The sequence below is a fragment of the Xenopus laevis genome, chromosome 4S (assembly GCF_017654675.1).
Source record: "Xenopus laevis strain J_2021 chromosome 4S, Xenopus_laevis_v10.1, whole genome shotgun sequence".
NCBI lineage: Eukaryota > Metazoa > Chordata > Amphibia > Anura > Pipidae > Xenopus > Xenopus laevis.
The window spans coordinates 98,343,469-98,358,422 of record NC_054378.1 but is presented as its reverse complement, the minus strand read 5'-3'; the positions used below and the strand labels follow the sequence as shown (position 1 = coordinate 98,358,422).

The 14,954-nt window shown below is 40.2% G+C and overlaps 1 protein-coding gene across 1 annotated transcript in view; it reads left to right on the top strand.

The window, feature by feature from the left end:
- Positions 1 to 14,746, top strand: part of fam78b.S (family with sequence similarity 78 member B S homeolog) — a 54,406-nt gene extending 39,660 nt beyond the window's left edge. Inside the window, exon 2 of the mRNA XM_018261188.2 lies at positions 9,050 to 14,746. Within this exon, the coding sequence (XP_018116677.1) occupies positions 9,050 to 9,578 (529 nt within the window). The 3' untranslated portion in view covers positions 9,579 to 14,746. The remainder of the gene's footprint in view (positions 1 to 9,049) is intronic.
- The last annotated feature ends 208 nt before the right edge of the window (positions 14,747 to 14,954 follow it).

Genomic DNA, 14,954 nt, shown 5'->3' with positions numbered 1-14,954 from the left:
ACATGTTAGCAAGCAACCCTCTTCCTGCTTCTATCTTTGCGTCGCTTGTGCATGTAAATGTATCGGCTGTGGGATTTTGAAGAATAAAGAAGAGAGAAAGGGATCACTCGCTTGCAAGTACACCAGGTTGGTGCAGTTTTCTGCTAACAGGAGCACCAGACTGGGGTATCAGCTAAGTGATTGCAATACTTGGGGGTGCCCTCCATCAATTGGACTTCTCCATTAATATTACATGGTGTTCCAGCATTTGCGGATGGTAGCCAGCTTTGGAATAATAAGTGGAATAGTCCATTTTACAAAGCACTGGTACAAGCTGATATATCCAAATAAGGTGTTTATTGACTTCATCCCTGCCTGGAATTAGCTTGGACTGTGACAGATTAAGTTGTTGCTAGTAGTCTGATCTGTAAACTCTAAGCTTCTCCTCAAGCCTCTCCAGCGGCACATGTCCGGCATATTCTCAAATGACATTGGTTTGAATAAAGAGTCTTACAGCCTTAAGGTGGCCATAGACATAACAATTACGATCTTTCTTGGAAAAGGTTTTACCAAGAAAGATTGCACGTTTCAATACACACGTGTAGAGCTGAATCGTCAGATATACAGGTAGAAACAATAGAATCCTAACAATGGCCGATCTTTGAAAAAGGCGCCCGATCAAAATTTTCCATCCAGCCCGTTCGACGAGCCGACCGATATTCAAGTCTTCTGCCGATATCGGTCGGCTCTTTTCCCACCATACACGTACCGAATATCGTATGAAAATTCGTTACATACAATATTATCTGTGCGTCTATGGCCACCTTTAGTTGTATAGTAGCCTATGGCAGTGGTGTTACTAGATGTCAGGGGCGTAACTATAGAGGAAGCAGACCCTGCGGCTGCAGGGGGGCCCAGGAGGTATAGGGGCCCCATGAGGCCCTAATTCATATACAATTTCAATAAATATTGGAGAAACAAGTCAACCTCTAAACATTTTGGGGGCCTGAAAAATAATTTGCTGTGGGGCCCAGTAATATCTAGTTACGCCACTGCTAGATGTTACTGGGCCCCACAGAAAATTCATTTTAGGGCCCCAACATATCCAGAGTTTGCCCTGTTTGACCAATATATTTTGAAATAGCTTATTAATTAGGGCCTCATGGGGGCCCCCTATACCTCTTTGGCCCCCTGCAGCTACAGGGTCTGCTTCCTTTGTAGTTACACCCCTGGCCTATGGAATCTCAACAGGGAGGTTTCAGCAACAGCCTCACATTAGTATGGATCACAGTATTATGATATATATGGTACAACTTGCCAGTGATTCACCAATGCGAACCAGCATCCTTGTTGGTAAGTTACATGCAGGTTTTTGTGAACCAATGCCTTGTAAATGGTAACACTTTTGGCATAATCACTATTTAGCATGCTGATTATTTCTTGAGATCCTATGCCAGTGCTGGCTGTCCCAGACTGCTGTAAACCACCAGAAAAAGTTATAGGCCACATGAGTTTATTGTGGGGTACCGTCCTACCATATTTTTTGAAATTCAAGAACAAAGGCACTTCATTTTTGCTTTTTAATAAATATTGTAGGACGTGTGATCTAGTTTTTCTTTTAAAGCTGGCCATATGCCTAAATAGCCACTCGTTTTCAGATCTTTCCCTGATATTCCCACCTATAGCCACCTTACCTTGAGGTGGGCAATATCTCGTTTGGCTCTTGGAAGGACAGAATTGGCAGCTTGTGAGTGAGATACCTGTGAACAGACAAAGAGTACCCTGAGAGTCCCACTTACTTAAGGCATGTGTTGCCCCTTTTATGCACTTGTATGCAGAGTATCAAAGCAGGCTGAATCTGTATTTTGGCAAACAGTGCAAGTAGCATGGAGTGTACATGGGTGTAAGTACCTTTGCATACCTCCCAACATTTTAATAATAGAAAGAGGGAAAAAAAGATTGGCTGCACAGAGTGTGGCGGAATTTTTTGACCATCATTCTCTGGCAGCACCCCCTAATTACCATGTTCATTAAACAAAACTTGAAAAGTTATTTCTGTGGTTTTTATGTATTATTATAGTTTTGCTAATGAAGGTGAATTGCCCTTTAAGCTGCACGTCACAGTTTCCCCAAGAGACCTGTTTATCTTAAATTGTTACAATTGGTTCTTTGCTTATCTTAAATTGTTACAAATGTATCTAAGTGCACCTTTCACGTATTCTGGGCTCTCTGCCAAAAGCCAATTTACGTTTTAGAAACTTTGATCTTCTGCACTGAACAGCCAGAAAAAGATACAAAGAGAAAGTCAGGACATTTCAGTAACAACCTGGGACTGTTGGTTTAGCTGTCAAAATTGGGTCTGTCCCATGAAAAACGGGACATTTGGGAGGTGTGCCTAGGGTTGCCACAACTGAACACACATGGAATCCACAGCCTGCATGGCTAATTAGTAGTGATTAGCAAATCTGTCCCATTTCACTTCACCGAATAATTCACAAAACTGCGAAACTTTTGTGAAGTGCATTGAAGTCAAGTGGGACAATTTTTACACGCGCGACAATTTTTCTCACGTTTTTTCTGGGCGTTTTTTCTTATGGTGACTTTTAGTTCAAGTCAAGTCAATTGGTGTTTTTCTTATGGGCGTTTTTTTGGGGGCAAATTTTTCCCCTCCCACAGTTTCATGAAAAAATTAGCAAATGGCGAAATTCAGAATTTGGCCGTGAATCCATGGCTGGCAAATACATTTGCTCATCACTACTAAAAAGCAATTCAGTTAGATGCATGATGCACATAAATCAATTCAGTCTGCAGCATGCATCTAAATGAATTGCTAATTAGCCACGCAGGCTGTGGATTCCATATGTGTTTGCTTTTACCAGTAGTGCACAGGTTTTAATATTGTTCATGGGCACTAAGGGTAGGACTACACGGCCGACTTCGATGCATTTCCGTCGGATCCGGCGCTGGGCGACAAAGTCAGATGCGACAGGAACAAGGTAAGTAATATAAAGTTGGATGGTGTCGCAACGGAGATCCGACGCGACACAACTGTCGATTGCAGATGCAGCTTGCAGCATTTGCATCCGACAGTCGTGTCACATCTGATCACCGTTGCAACACCATCCGACTTTATATTACTTACCTTGTTCCTGACGCATCCGACTTGACGCGTGCATTTTTGTCGAAGTTGGCTGTGTAGTCCTACCCTAAGAACTACATGAACAATTCCGGCTTGATCCGATGCACTGCGACAAAACGCCTGTGACAAGTCGCATGCGACAAAAATAAGGTAAGAGATAGAATTGTTGCATGGTGTCACAGCGTTTATCCGACGCGACACGAATGTCGGATGCAGACGCTGCATGCTGCGTCTGATTGCGCTGGAATCGTTCGTGTAGTCCTACCCTAAGAAGTAGACTGAACATTTGCAGCTGAACTGAAACCTTACCATGTTCAGTACTTGCTTTTCCAAGCAGGGATTCCATAAGTGTGTGACCCAAGCATTACAAGACCTCACATTTAAGCACTGCACTCCACCTCTGGCCCCAAATGGGTTAAGCACTTCCCAATCGCTGTAAAAGGAGCCTCTGGCTGTGCTAATTGTGCGAGATTATGTGCAGGTGTATAAATAGCCACGCAGAAAGCAAAGTTGATCCAACAGTTGATTAGATAGCAGGGAGGGGGTCTGCAGGCTCCACACAGAGAAGGAAAGCAAGACATCGCTGTAAATATGTTAAGTAGCAAAGTCTTCGGCTTAGTCGTGCAGGTAAAATGCATCTGAGTAAAGAAAGGAGCTCACTAAAATTCCATTAGCAATTTAGCTGTGTATGTTATATACTGTAAAGGCAGATACACCGTTGGCATAGTCAAGAGTCAAGAGTGAGTTTATTGCCATTTCATCCATATACGTTTGTACAGTACACAGTGAAACGAGACAACGTTCCTCTAGGACCATGGTGCTACACAACACAACATAGATGTAACGGACATAGTGAGTTTTAGGATCACCATTCTGTTTGAATATACCCAGTATTCTACTAAAGGAACAGTGGAAATGAACGTTTCTACGTGACTTTGTTCAGCTAGAGCAAATCCAAGGCACTGTGGGATGTGTGCTTGTCGTCTACTTGCAACTGTTATCAAAAGAAGAAAGTGCTCTCATATTCCTGGTGCTGTTTTAAGAACATTAGGTGTCCCAGAGGACACACATGCATTTGTCTTTCACTGATCCTATAGCAAATACACACAAGGACAAATAGATAGAAAATCCATAATGTTGTCTTTGGTCATTAAAGTTTTAGATAAAGATCCAATGGGCAAGTTCTGTATTTTTGTTTCCCCTTTGTGAAGGTACAATTGGGACATTGCCCCATATCAATTTCCATTTTAGTCTTTAGAAACCATCACAGATATGGCATACGTGTACAATTATTGCCTAAAGATCCAGACAGGCACATTTTCAGATGGCAGTTGCTTGCATGTGCCCTACTCACAACAGCTCCCATTAACTATAATTGGGAAGTGAAGTGCAAAAAAGCTGAACACTATAACTGTAGATTTTATGGGCCCTTATTTCCAAAGGCTAGCTGGGAAATTTAATACAAGTTGCAAAGTTTGCACCAGGTCTATTGAACAACAGCAGCCAATCAGATGCTTGCTGACAAATAGGCATCCAGTAAATTTTACCTGCTAACTGGCCGATAATGTTTATTAGAGCAATTTTTATTACATTTCGGACAGCTTTTTTCAGCTGGTTTTACTTTAGTGGGAAACACAATACAGGTATGGGATCCATTATTTGGAAAAACGTTATCCAGAAAGCTCCGTTATCCAGAAATTAATGGAAGGCGATCTCCTGTAGACTCCATTATAATCAAATATTTCACTTTTCTCTATAACAATAAAAATCTACCTTGCAATTGATCCAAACTAAAATATAAATTATCTCATCAATCCATTACTGTTCAAATGGCCATTGACCAGTATTTAATACACATATGATTTGTATTCAATTTTATTCGTGAATGTATTTTAAGCAATCATATGAACTCTGTATAAGCTGTGAAAATACCAGTGTTGGTGAAAAAATGGAAGCCTATTATGAGGGTTGAGTTAATACAGACAGAAATAAAGTCATGCAGTACATTGGAAACAGCAAAATTGTATTCCATCTTATAAAGCACTTGTAAAAATTTGACTTTTTGCATAAAACTGATATTTTTTCTAAACAGGTTACTGTGTAGCGCCCAATGACTTTAGCTAGTAGCTAAAAAGTTTTTTACATGGGGCCCAGGGACTCTAAATGATTAGCTTGTAGCTATATAGGTTGTTCCATGGTGCCCAAGTGCTCATTATATATAACTAACAAGTAGCTATTTAGAGTGCAGTTGTACTAGGTCAATTATCAGGTAAAACTCTGCTATAATAATGACGTTATACTGTACATTAGGGGGCGTCACTGGAGCTCCCGAGCTTGTGCATCTAAATGACACGCAAGTTAGGGGTGGAGACACCTTCCCACATGAATACAGTGCTCCCAAACAAATCATTACTGTATTCATGGGGCATCCACAGTTCTCTCACCTCCAAAACAGAGCACAGAGCTCTATGGCAATTTTTACAGTGTTGATTCTTTTGCTGCATACATAATATTAAGAGATTATAGGAGTCTTTTACAATAGGGAAAGCAGGAAGCAAATTCGATTTCTCTCATTTTCATTCTGCCTTTCATGTTGTTAATGACTTTTATAATCTCTTGAAATGAGCACTTGGTCTAGTAACACATAGCCAGTGATGGAGTGGGGTGTCCAGGGCCCACCGAGGTTGCTGACTGGGGACCCCCTACCCCAGAAACTGCAGTCAACTCCTCCAGATGCCACCATTACTCCCTCCCATGTAACCTTTACCCTTTCCTTCCCTCTTACGGCTGCTATTGGTGGCAGGGGGGGGGATGTCAGCACAATTCCAGCTGAAGGGAGCAGGCCAGGATCGGCAGGGGGCCATGGGGCCCACCAGGGTTTTTACTGGTGTCCAGAGGCCCCGTCTGGCATTGTCCATATCAGCCCATAAAAGAGTCCTCTGCACTCAACCCATTATCAATATATTTAAGACAGCGACATTTTGTGCATACTGCTACTGAAAAATGCCTTACCCTTTAAACAAAATAGGGATTGTTTGTCAATATATTGCAATAAATTTAAGATGGCCAACTACGTCAAAGTTATAACAAACAAGGGAAAGTTGTGCTCACCACTATTTTTTAAAACCATTAGGCGGGGGTGCAATGAGGTTGTGACCACAAAATACATATAGTCAACTACAAGAGGTCCTCTGCACTCAACCCATTATCAATATATTTAAGACAGAGACATTTTGTGCATACTGCTACTAAAAAATGCCTTACCCTTTAAACAACACAGGGATTGTTTGTCCATATATTGCAATATATTTAAGCTGGCCAACTACGTCAAAGTCATCCCATATCTGGCCAGTCCTACGCTTAATTTTCATCTGATTCATTAAGAATTCTATGGTTTAATTATACATTTTACAAAGGGACTAAGTTTTACCTGCAACTTACTAGCTGCTTTCAAAGTAAAACTCCCAAACTTGGCTGCCCTTTTATTAGACACCAGTGGGATCACCTGACTATAGCTGGGAGGGGTGGGAGCTACAACATGGAGCTGGTCACTGCTCCTGTATAACTATAACAAACAAGGGAAAGTTGTGCTCACCACTATTTTTTAAAATCATTAGGCGGGGGTGCAATGAGGCTGTGACCACAAAATACATATAGTCAACTACAAGAGTCCTCTGCACTCAACCCATTATCAATATATTTAAGACAGAGACATTTTGTGCATACTGCTACTAAAAAATGCCTTACCCTTTAAACAACACAACAACTACGTCAAAGTTATCCCATATCTGGCCAGTCCTATGCTCAATTTTCATCTATGGGATGACTTTGACGTAGTTGGCCAGCTTAAATATATTGATAATGGGTTGAGTGCAGAGGACTCTTGTATTTGTCTATATTTATTTTGTGGTCACAGCCTCATTGCACCCCCGCCTAATGGTTTTAAAAATTTGTGGTGAGCACAACTTTCCCTTGTTTGTTATTGTCCATATCAGCCAATCAATTAACATTTAATAGCAGTTATTTATCAAACAACACACAGTTTTATTTTAGAAAATGCTCTTGATATTGTATTTTCCTTATTTTTGAACATTACAAAATCAGTAATACATTAATAATACATTTCTGAGCAATAAGCTATTATATAACCAGAGATGCGAACTTCCAGCTTAAACAGCTCTCGGTGTTCCTGCCGTCTCAGACTTTTTGCCTATCAGTTAGTTAGCTGTTTAATCAATCTCTTGTCAAGTAATTTATGCTCATCTTTTCCCTGCATGTGATTTATAATCAGTGTATTCTGCCTACACATTATAATACCTCATATGCACCCATTGTAATGCTAGGAAGGTAACCATTAAATTACATTGTGACGTGTGCAACATAGCCAACTGCCCCTAGGGCATACCTCCCAACTGTCCCGGATTGTTTCTGAAATGTTCCGACCTTCTTTAGGATCTCATGCACTGAACAGCATAAATAAGGTTAAAAAATTCTAAAACTTAATTGACTTTTGGCCCAGAATATTTGGCAGGTGCACTTGGCTACATTTGTAACAATTTAAGCAAAGAAACAATTGTAACTATTTAATATAAGCTGGTCTCTTGGGGAATCTGTGACGTGCAGCTTAAAGGGCAGTTCACCTTCATTAGCAAAACTGTAATAGCACATAAAAAAACACAGAAATGTGTTCAAACTTTCATAACCTGCCAAATTTGGTAAAATGAACATGGTAATTCGGGGATGTGGCCACAAAAAAGTGTGGCAAATGTTTTTGTCCCTCTTTCTGTTTCCAAAATGTTGGGAGGGTTCAGCAATTCTGAAATTAAATGGGGGGGGGCACGATTCCAGAAAATGAATATTGCTGTTTTATGCAAATCCAAGGAAAGTGTCACGTATCTTTATAAAAAAAAAAAAAAGGGCAGTATGCCGGGCACAACTGTCACACTGGTAGCTCAGCAGCTGCAAAAGATTGACCTTGTCTCTTCTCACCATTCCAGGGTCAACAGAACTCCATCCACCTCTCCCTTTGCAAGACTGGCAGTAATGGTGTGGTGGGACTGTGAGGGAGAGTGCAGATTGGCATCCTTGCCTTGGGTGCCAAAGCTTCTTTGCTCATCTCTGGAGTAAAGAATCTAGTAGTTGTAGATGCTATTTAAGCAATCAATGAATTAACATGTAACCCTCAACATTAACCCTTATTAGGTAGGCCTATATTATGTTTCTTTTCCAGTCTTATTTGTTATCCAGCAAGAAGTGAGAGAAAATTTAGAAAAAAGGATTAATTCAGTTATTTAATTTATTATTTATACATTATTTGCTTAAAATCGATTTTGTGGAAAATGCCCTTCCTATATTTTAGAGCTTTCTGGGTATCAGTTTCCAGATAAGAGTTCCCATACCTATAGTCCATTCCAGAGAATCACATGCAGACATCTGAGGATGATCACTTTCCCAATGGTCCTGCTCCTCATTACAGTTCCTAATTACTGACGCCAAAGGAGGGTGCACTTTACTAGAAAATGGGTGGAGTTTAGTGCAGGTTGGGGTATACAGGACATGAGTAGGCTGTCTGACAGTGTGTTCTAAACTGTTTAAATGCTAAAAGGTATGCACTCCTTTTCTTTGCTTCTTTTTTACTATTGAGATAGTCTGTCCTTTCTCAATATCTCCTAACTGGGCTGTAGTAAGTTGCTTTGCTCTGCTGCTGGAAACAACTGCCAGAAAAAGTATAAAAAAACTCAAAGAACAGTTGATCATCTTAACCTACCTGATATACAAGAACCGGTAAGCTGGTAGTTCCTAATAAATGATACAATACTGTAATGCAATTTATTTTGCTACATGAGATGAGGATGTCAAATGAGATCTTTTATATTTTGTCAAACTTTTTGTCAAGGCAACTTGGCTCCATCTGTATTTTTCTTTTGTTAGGTCAAGCTGGGAGCTGCCAGATTTGAGGGAAGGGAGAGTAAAAGCAATCAGCGATTCGGACGGCGTAAGTTACCCTTGGTATGGAAATACCACTGAAACTGTGACCTTGATGGGACCTACCAACAAAATCTCCAGATTCTCCGTTAGCATGAATGACAACTTCTACCCCAGTGTGACGTGGGCAGTCCCCATCAGTGAATGCAACGTGCCCTTGCTCACCAGGATCAAGAGAGACCAAAGTTTTACCACCTGGTTAGTAGCTATGAATACCACCACCAAGGAAAAAATCATTCTGCAGACTATAAAATGGAGGATGAGGGTAGACATTGAGGTGGATCCAAACCAGATGCTGGGTAAACGTGCCAGGCTGGTGGGGAGGACTCAACAGGAGCAGCCTAGGATTTTAAGCCGCATGGAGCCTATCCCACCTAATGCACTGGTAAAACCTAATGCCAATGATGCACAGGTCCTTATGTGGAGACCAAAAAGAGGACAGCCTGTGATAGTCATCCCACCCAAAAAGGAATGAAGGGCATGGGTCTTTTGGGAACATATTCTTTATAGCTTGCAAAGACCACGTGGAGGATTTAAGGTACAGAACTCTTTACAGTGATTACCATGTGCACTTTTGGAAGGAACACAGACATTTTATACATTTTATTTATTTGAGACAAATGGCATTTGTTATTCACATTTCATAGTGCCCGTGGCCAAACATAAATAATAACTCCAGGAAGATCTTCAGTACAGTGACATGCTATTGCCACTGTTTGCATCAGCCAATTAGGTGCATATAAGGGAAACAGGGGGCTGAAATGCTGAAACCATGTGGGGTAACATTGGTGTGAAGTGTTATGTTCCATATCAGTTAGAGATTAACCTTAAATAGGGATGGGGTGCAAGAATTATGCAAAAAGAGAGCTGACAAAATGATATATGTCATTGACATATCCCTTTCCCTAAAATTTATGGAAAAGCATTTTATACTATCCTCTTTAATCAAATTCTTTCTTTCAAGCAACCTGCTGTATCTCCTGGCATTCAGTGTCCTTGTGACTGGTGGTAGTTAATATTTAGTAACAGCTGGAAAGGCACGGGTTGGACTACTAGCCTGAGATGATGATTTAAAGAACAAACAACACTAAAAAAGCTAAAGTGTTTACCTGCAATGGCATAATAGTTATTCATGACAATATCGAGAGCCTATTTATAGATTTTTTTTTTTTTAATGCTGGGGAAATTTCACATTAACTTCCTGTGAAGATTATTGTTTGTTATTAGCAGCTATTTTATATATGTTTTTTTTTAATCAAGATTTCAGGGATCCAGCAGTCATAAGTATCATAAATGTATCACAAATGAATCCAAAATAGCATTATACATAGCCTAATATGGCGAGCTTTGTAAACTCTTTCCATACTTGGTACACAACCAATCATGACTTTTTCTTCCGATTTTTTCCTATCATTTTTCTAAAATCTTCCACCCTCTTAAATTTTTCTCAGTAGCAGTCAGCGCCCTAGTTGTTTTTATTGCACTAGTTAATATATTTCTCAGCAACACCCACTGAGCATTCTCAAATTTCAGCCTAACTGGCCTTTAAACCCCTGGCCAGCCCTACAATGTGAGGACTGCTGTTTTAGAGAATTGTTGACCAAGATTAACATAAGAAAATTAATCTAATTCATCCTTAAAATGTAAATTTTGGAAAAATGGTCATCATTGTGGTGCACAGCTTAAACACAGGCCCGGATTTGTGGAGAGGCCACCAAGGCCCGAACGGCAGGATTTTAGGGGCCGGCTTGCTGCCCAACCACACCCACATTGGTTCAGAAACACTGGGGATGAGCAGGAGATATGATTTTTCTTAAAAATTTCCTGTACGCCAATCCCCATTGCTCTGGTCTGGCCCTGCTTAAACACAAGGTATTTTTAAGGATAAGTACACATTTAGCTCTGAATTTCGGTGTCCACATTCTTGATATTACTGACGGTTGATACATAATATCTGGTAGGGCTTCATGCATATTTTCATAACATTTTGTGTTCCATGAACAGGAAAAATCTGCTATAAACATACTTGTACTACCTTACAATCCTTAATAATACAAGGTCAGCAGCAACATTTAAAGTGTGACAGGTTTCAGCCAAGGGTATTTGTTGTATCCCTGGGCTCCATGGCCCTGTGGTCAATATTATATTACACAAGAGCCATGAATAAACTGTGAATTATATGCTTAGCGTTAGTTCTTTAGGGTGTTAACTGAGTCACAAGACTCTTGTGTATTATAACAAATAGCCCCACTGTTTTATAAACATATTACAAAGCTCCAAGAACTGTACAAAAGCAATGATTGCACCCTACTGTTATTATATGGTCATGGCACTCTTTGGTGACTTCTAATATCTATAATATTTATAGCCCCCAAATTCCCCCCCCCCCCAAAAAAATTGAATTCGCAAACAATACAGTGCCCAGGTAATAAAAAAGCAGCTTGGCCATCTCTGGTACAGAATTATTATATAATTATGAACGTATAGCTTATAAACATGGTATATATTTTTTTTTTATTTATAAACAGGGCCTAGTACTAGATTTTTGTCAGAAGGTACTGACAGATATATAGGGTTTCAAAACCATGATTTTTTTGTTTTGTTCAAATCACCTGTACTTCTGCCAGGGAAGAGAACTGTACAGGAGGGGGGGGAGCCAGATGGCCATTTTGAAGAAGATATCAATTTGTTCTGTTAAATATTCTTGTAAGCCTATTAAAAAAAGGCACTTAGGGTAAGAGTGGGAGTGAAAACTTATTTTCAACATAAAATATTTTTGGAACATCTGTCTAAATCGCTGGTAGAACACCGTTTTCAGATATCTAGAAGCTGAGTGGCAGGGCTGCTGAACATACATTGGACCTCAAAGCAGGACATGAACAAAAAAAAATCTGAAATCCCCCACAGTATTGTTCTCATGCCTTAACTCTTCTCTTCCCCACAGTGCGTATTTACTGAGATGTCAAATTCTGTACCGCTGGTTACAATAACCTAATGTCTTATTGATTATCTGTGCTCTTTTGGGCATATTCTGTGTTCTCTTGGTGGGCACTTAGGACAGAGATGGGCAGTTCTCAGCCTACACTAAGGAAAACATTTAAAGAAAAACTAAGAAAAATCTGAGTATTAAAGGAGAATCACAACAATGTTTTTTTGTCCTTTAGCGTTTGATTATGAGATATAGAGGTTTGTCTGAAAACTTGGCTTTGTGTAAGATACACTAAGGCGCAGTGCAGAGAGTTGGCTGTTGCGGGCACATGGTGGCATTTTGTTCTTCTGCACAAAGGGCATGCTTGAGACATTCTCATTAAATTTCCATTTGCCTGTATCATGTCGCTAGCTGGCCAACTGTGAATATGGGATATTGAAAACATCAATATTCCACAAACCTTTATTGAAGTGAAATGAAAAAAAAAACCCAGCTGTGCCCTTATTAATTGTTATTTTTCTGGCCACTGCATTCAATTGCTTTCTTTCCGATATCTGACAGCTGTGCAGAAACGGCAGTGTCCAAAACCTGAGCCAATTGCTGTTTGGCAAACAAAGCAGATGCTGTTTAATCCATGTCCTGGTGCTTGATAGAGAGTTGCCCTTTGATAATAGTTATATTTGGGAAATGTACACAAAACAATGCATTTGAACCCTTTGTGCTGTTTTTAATATTGATTTAACTCATTAGTAGTTATGTTTCTACCATGAACTACCAAGGCAGGTCCCTGTACTCTATTTTGGAGTGTCTTCCAGGAATTACTTTATTGAGCAGGGGTGGACAGAGTAATGCCATAATATCTCGCACTTTACACATCCCCTAAGTTGATGTTTGGGCACATCCCAACACATAGTCATGTCGTTACCACCTGCCCTATGTAATGCTCTCACTACACTGTGCAAAGAGCAGCTATGTTCCTGCTAAAAGGGTTTTGAGAATGAGGACTAAGGGCTGCAATTTTATATCTCCAAGTGCTGTTGCACTTGTGGCAGAGACATAAGTATAAAATCCATTTCTGTGTTGGATGTAATATTTGGATGATTGAGACACCATGATGTGTTTCAAATAAATGACAACAATGAACTTGTCAGTAGTCTGGGGCAGGATAAGCAGTCATATAATCATAGCTGTTCTGTTATATAAAAATAACAGGTCAGATTCTTGTAGAGTACTTGACAAGGATGCAACGTGCGAACTGCAGTTCAGCAGAGCTGACAGAGCTGACAATGTGCACTTAGCAACAATTTGCATTTTGAGCTATAATAGAAAAATAATTCGATATCAGTATCTTTATCGCAGCCCAGTGTCTCAGTGTATTCACCTGCCTTCCTAGCTGACAACTGCAGCTGTTAAGTTTATTTCTATAGAATAAAGAGAATAAATAATTCACGCTGAATAAATGCAGCGAAGCACAAGCTGAATCCTGGTAAAAAGGGAGACCTTGCCCCAGAGAGCTTTTCATCTAATTAAGAGGTGGGCATCTGACAGTTGTAGACGATAGGCAAGATGTAGTGTGCATGATACTAGACCCTCTCATCACCCGTCTTTTCACAGATCAGTAGATTTAAAGATATCTCCTTGTATATTTGCTATTCTTATGAGAAAGAGGTTTGTCTATACCTTTGTCCCATTTACTTCCTGACTTCTGCTGTATCAGGGGATCACAAACAATAGGTACAGAGAAAACTCAACAGCCCTGTATTCCAAGTCATTTGAAATACAGGAACTGCTTCATTGCAGCCAAATCAACATGCAACTGCTTGAGGCTACCAGGTGGTCTTGGGAGTTGTAGTTCTACAAAAAAATGGGTTCCGTTTAGACATCTCTGATTTACATGTTATTTTTGCCCTTGGATTTGAGTCTTGGGCTTCTTCTATTGAGATGGCCTCCTAATCTCTATCTGTGTACATAGTATTATCCCCACCCACTCCTGTCCCCATCACATTTTCCCAACATGTCTTTTCCTTATAGATTTTCCCAAATCAAACTCCTTTATAGTGGTAACACCCAGTGGTGACAGAATAGCAACTCAGGGAGAGACCCACGTGCTGATTCAGCTGCTGTTGTGCCAGCATCTTTCTGCACTTCAGCGTCAGCTCTTTGTTCATTTATAGAAGGTTTTTTTTAATTTAGTAAATCACAGGTGCAGATTTCTGTATCTACTTTTTATTTAGAAAAAACCAGCAGCACCAAGCAAAGCACATTTTGTACTACTGTAGAGCACAACTGTCTTTATTGTTGGTAAGACTACAATTTATATGATATTAGTTTGGGTGGTAACAATTCAATCCTTTTGTTATTCTGTCAGGGATGTCTAATCTGATATTTTGTAGCTGTTGCTACTCTACAACTCCCAGCACCTCAAGACAAAGTGACACATTAAGTATTTTTCCTTAAAATTTCCCTGGTCACCCTGTACTTTCCCTCTGACCCTGGACACCGTTACTTACTTACTTACAAATCTTAAATAGCTGGAAGAGCAAACTACCTCATTTTAATGTTGCTAATGAGCTGTTGTAAGACTACAACACCCATCATCACCAGACAGCTTTCTCCTATACTATTGCTCCATGCTTTATAACAGTGGTCCCCAACCAGTAGCTCGTGAGTGACATGTTGCTCTCCGACCCCTTGGATGCTGCTCCCCATGGCCTCAAAGCAGGTGCTTATTTTTGAATTTCAGGCTTGGAGGCAAGTTTTGGTTGCATAAAACCAGGTTTACTGCCAAACAGAGGCCCCTGTAGACTGCCAGTCTTCATGGAGGCTACTAAATGGTCAATCACAGCCCTTATTTGGTACCTCCAGGAACATTTTTCATGCTTGTGTTGCTCCTCTACTGTTTTTACATCCGAATGTTGCTCA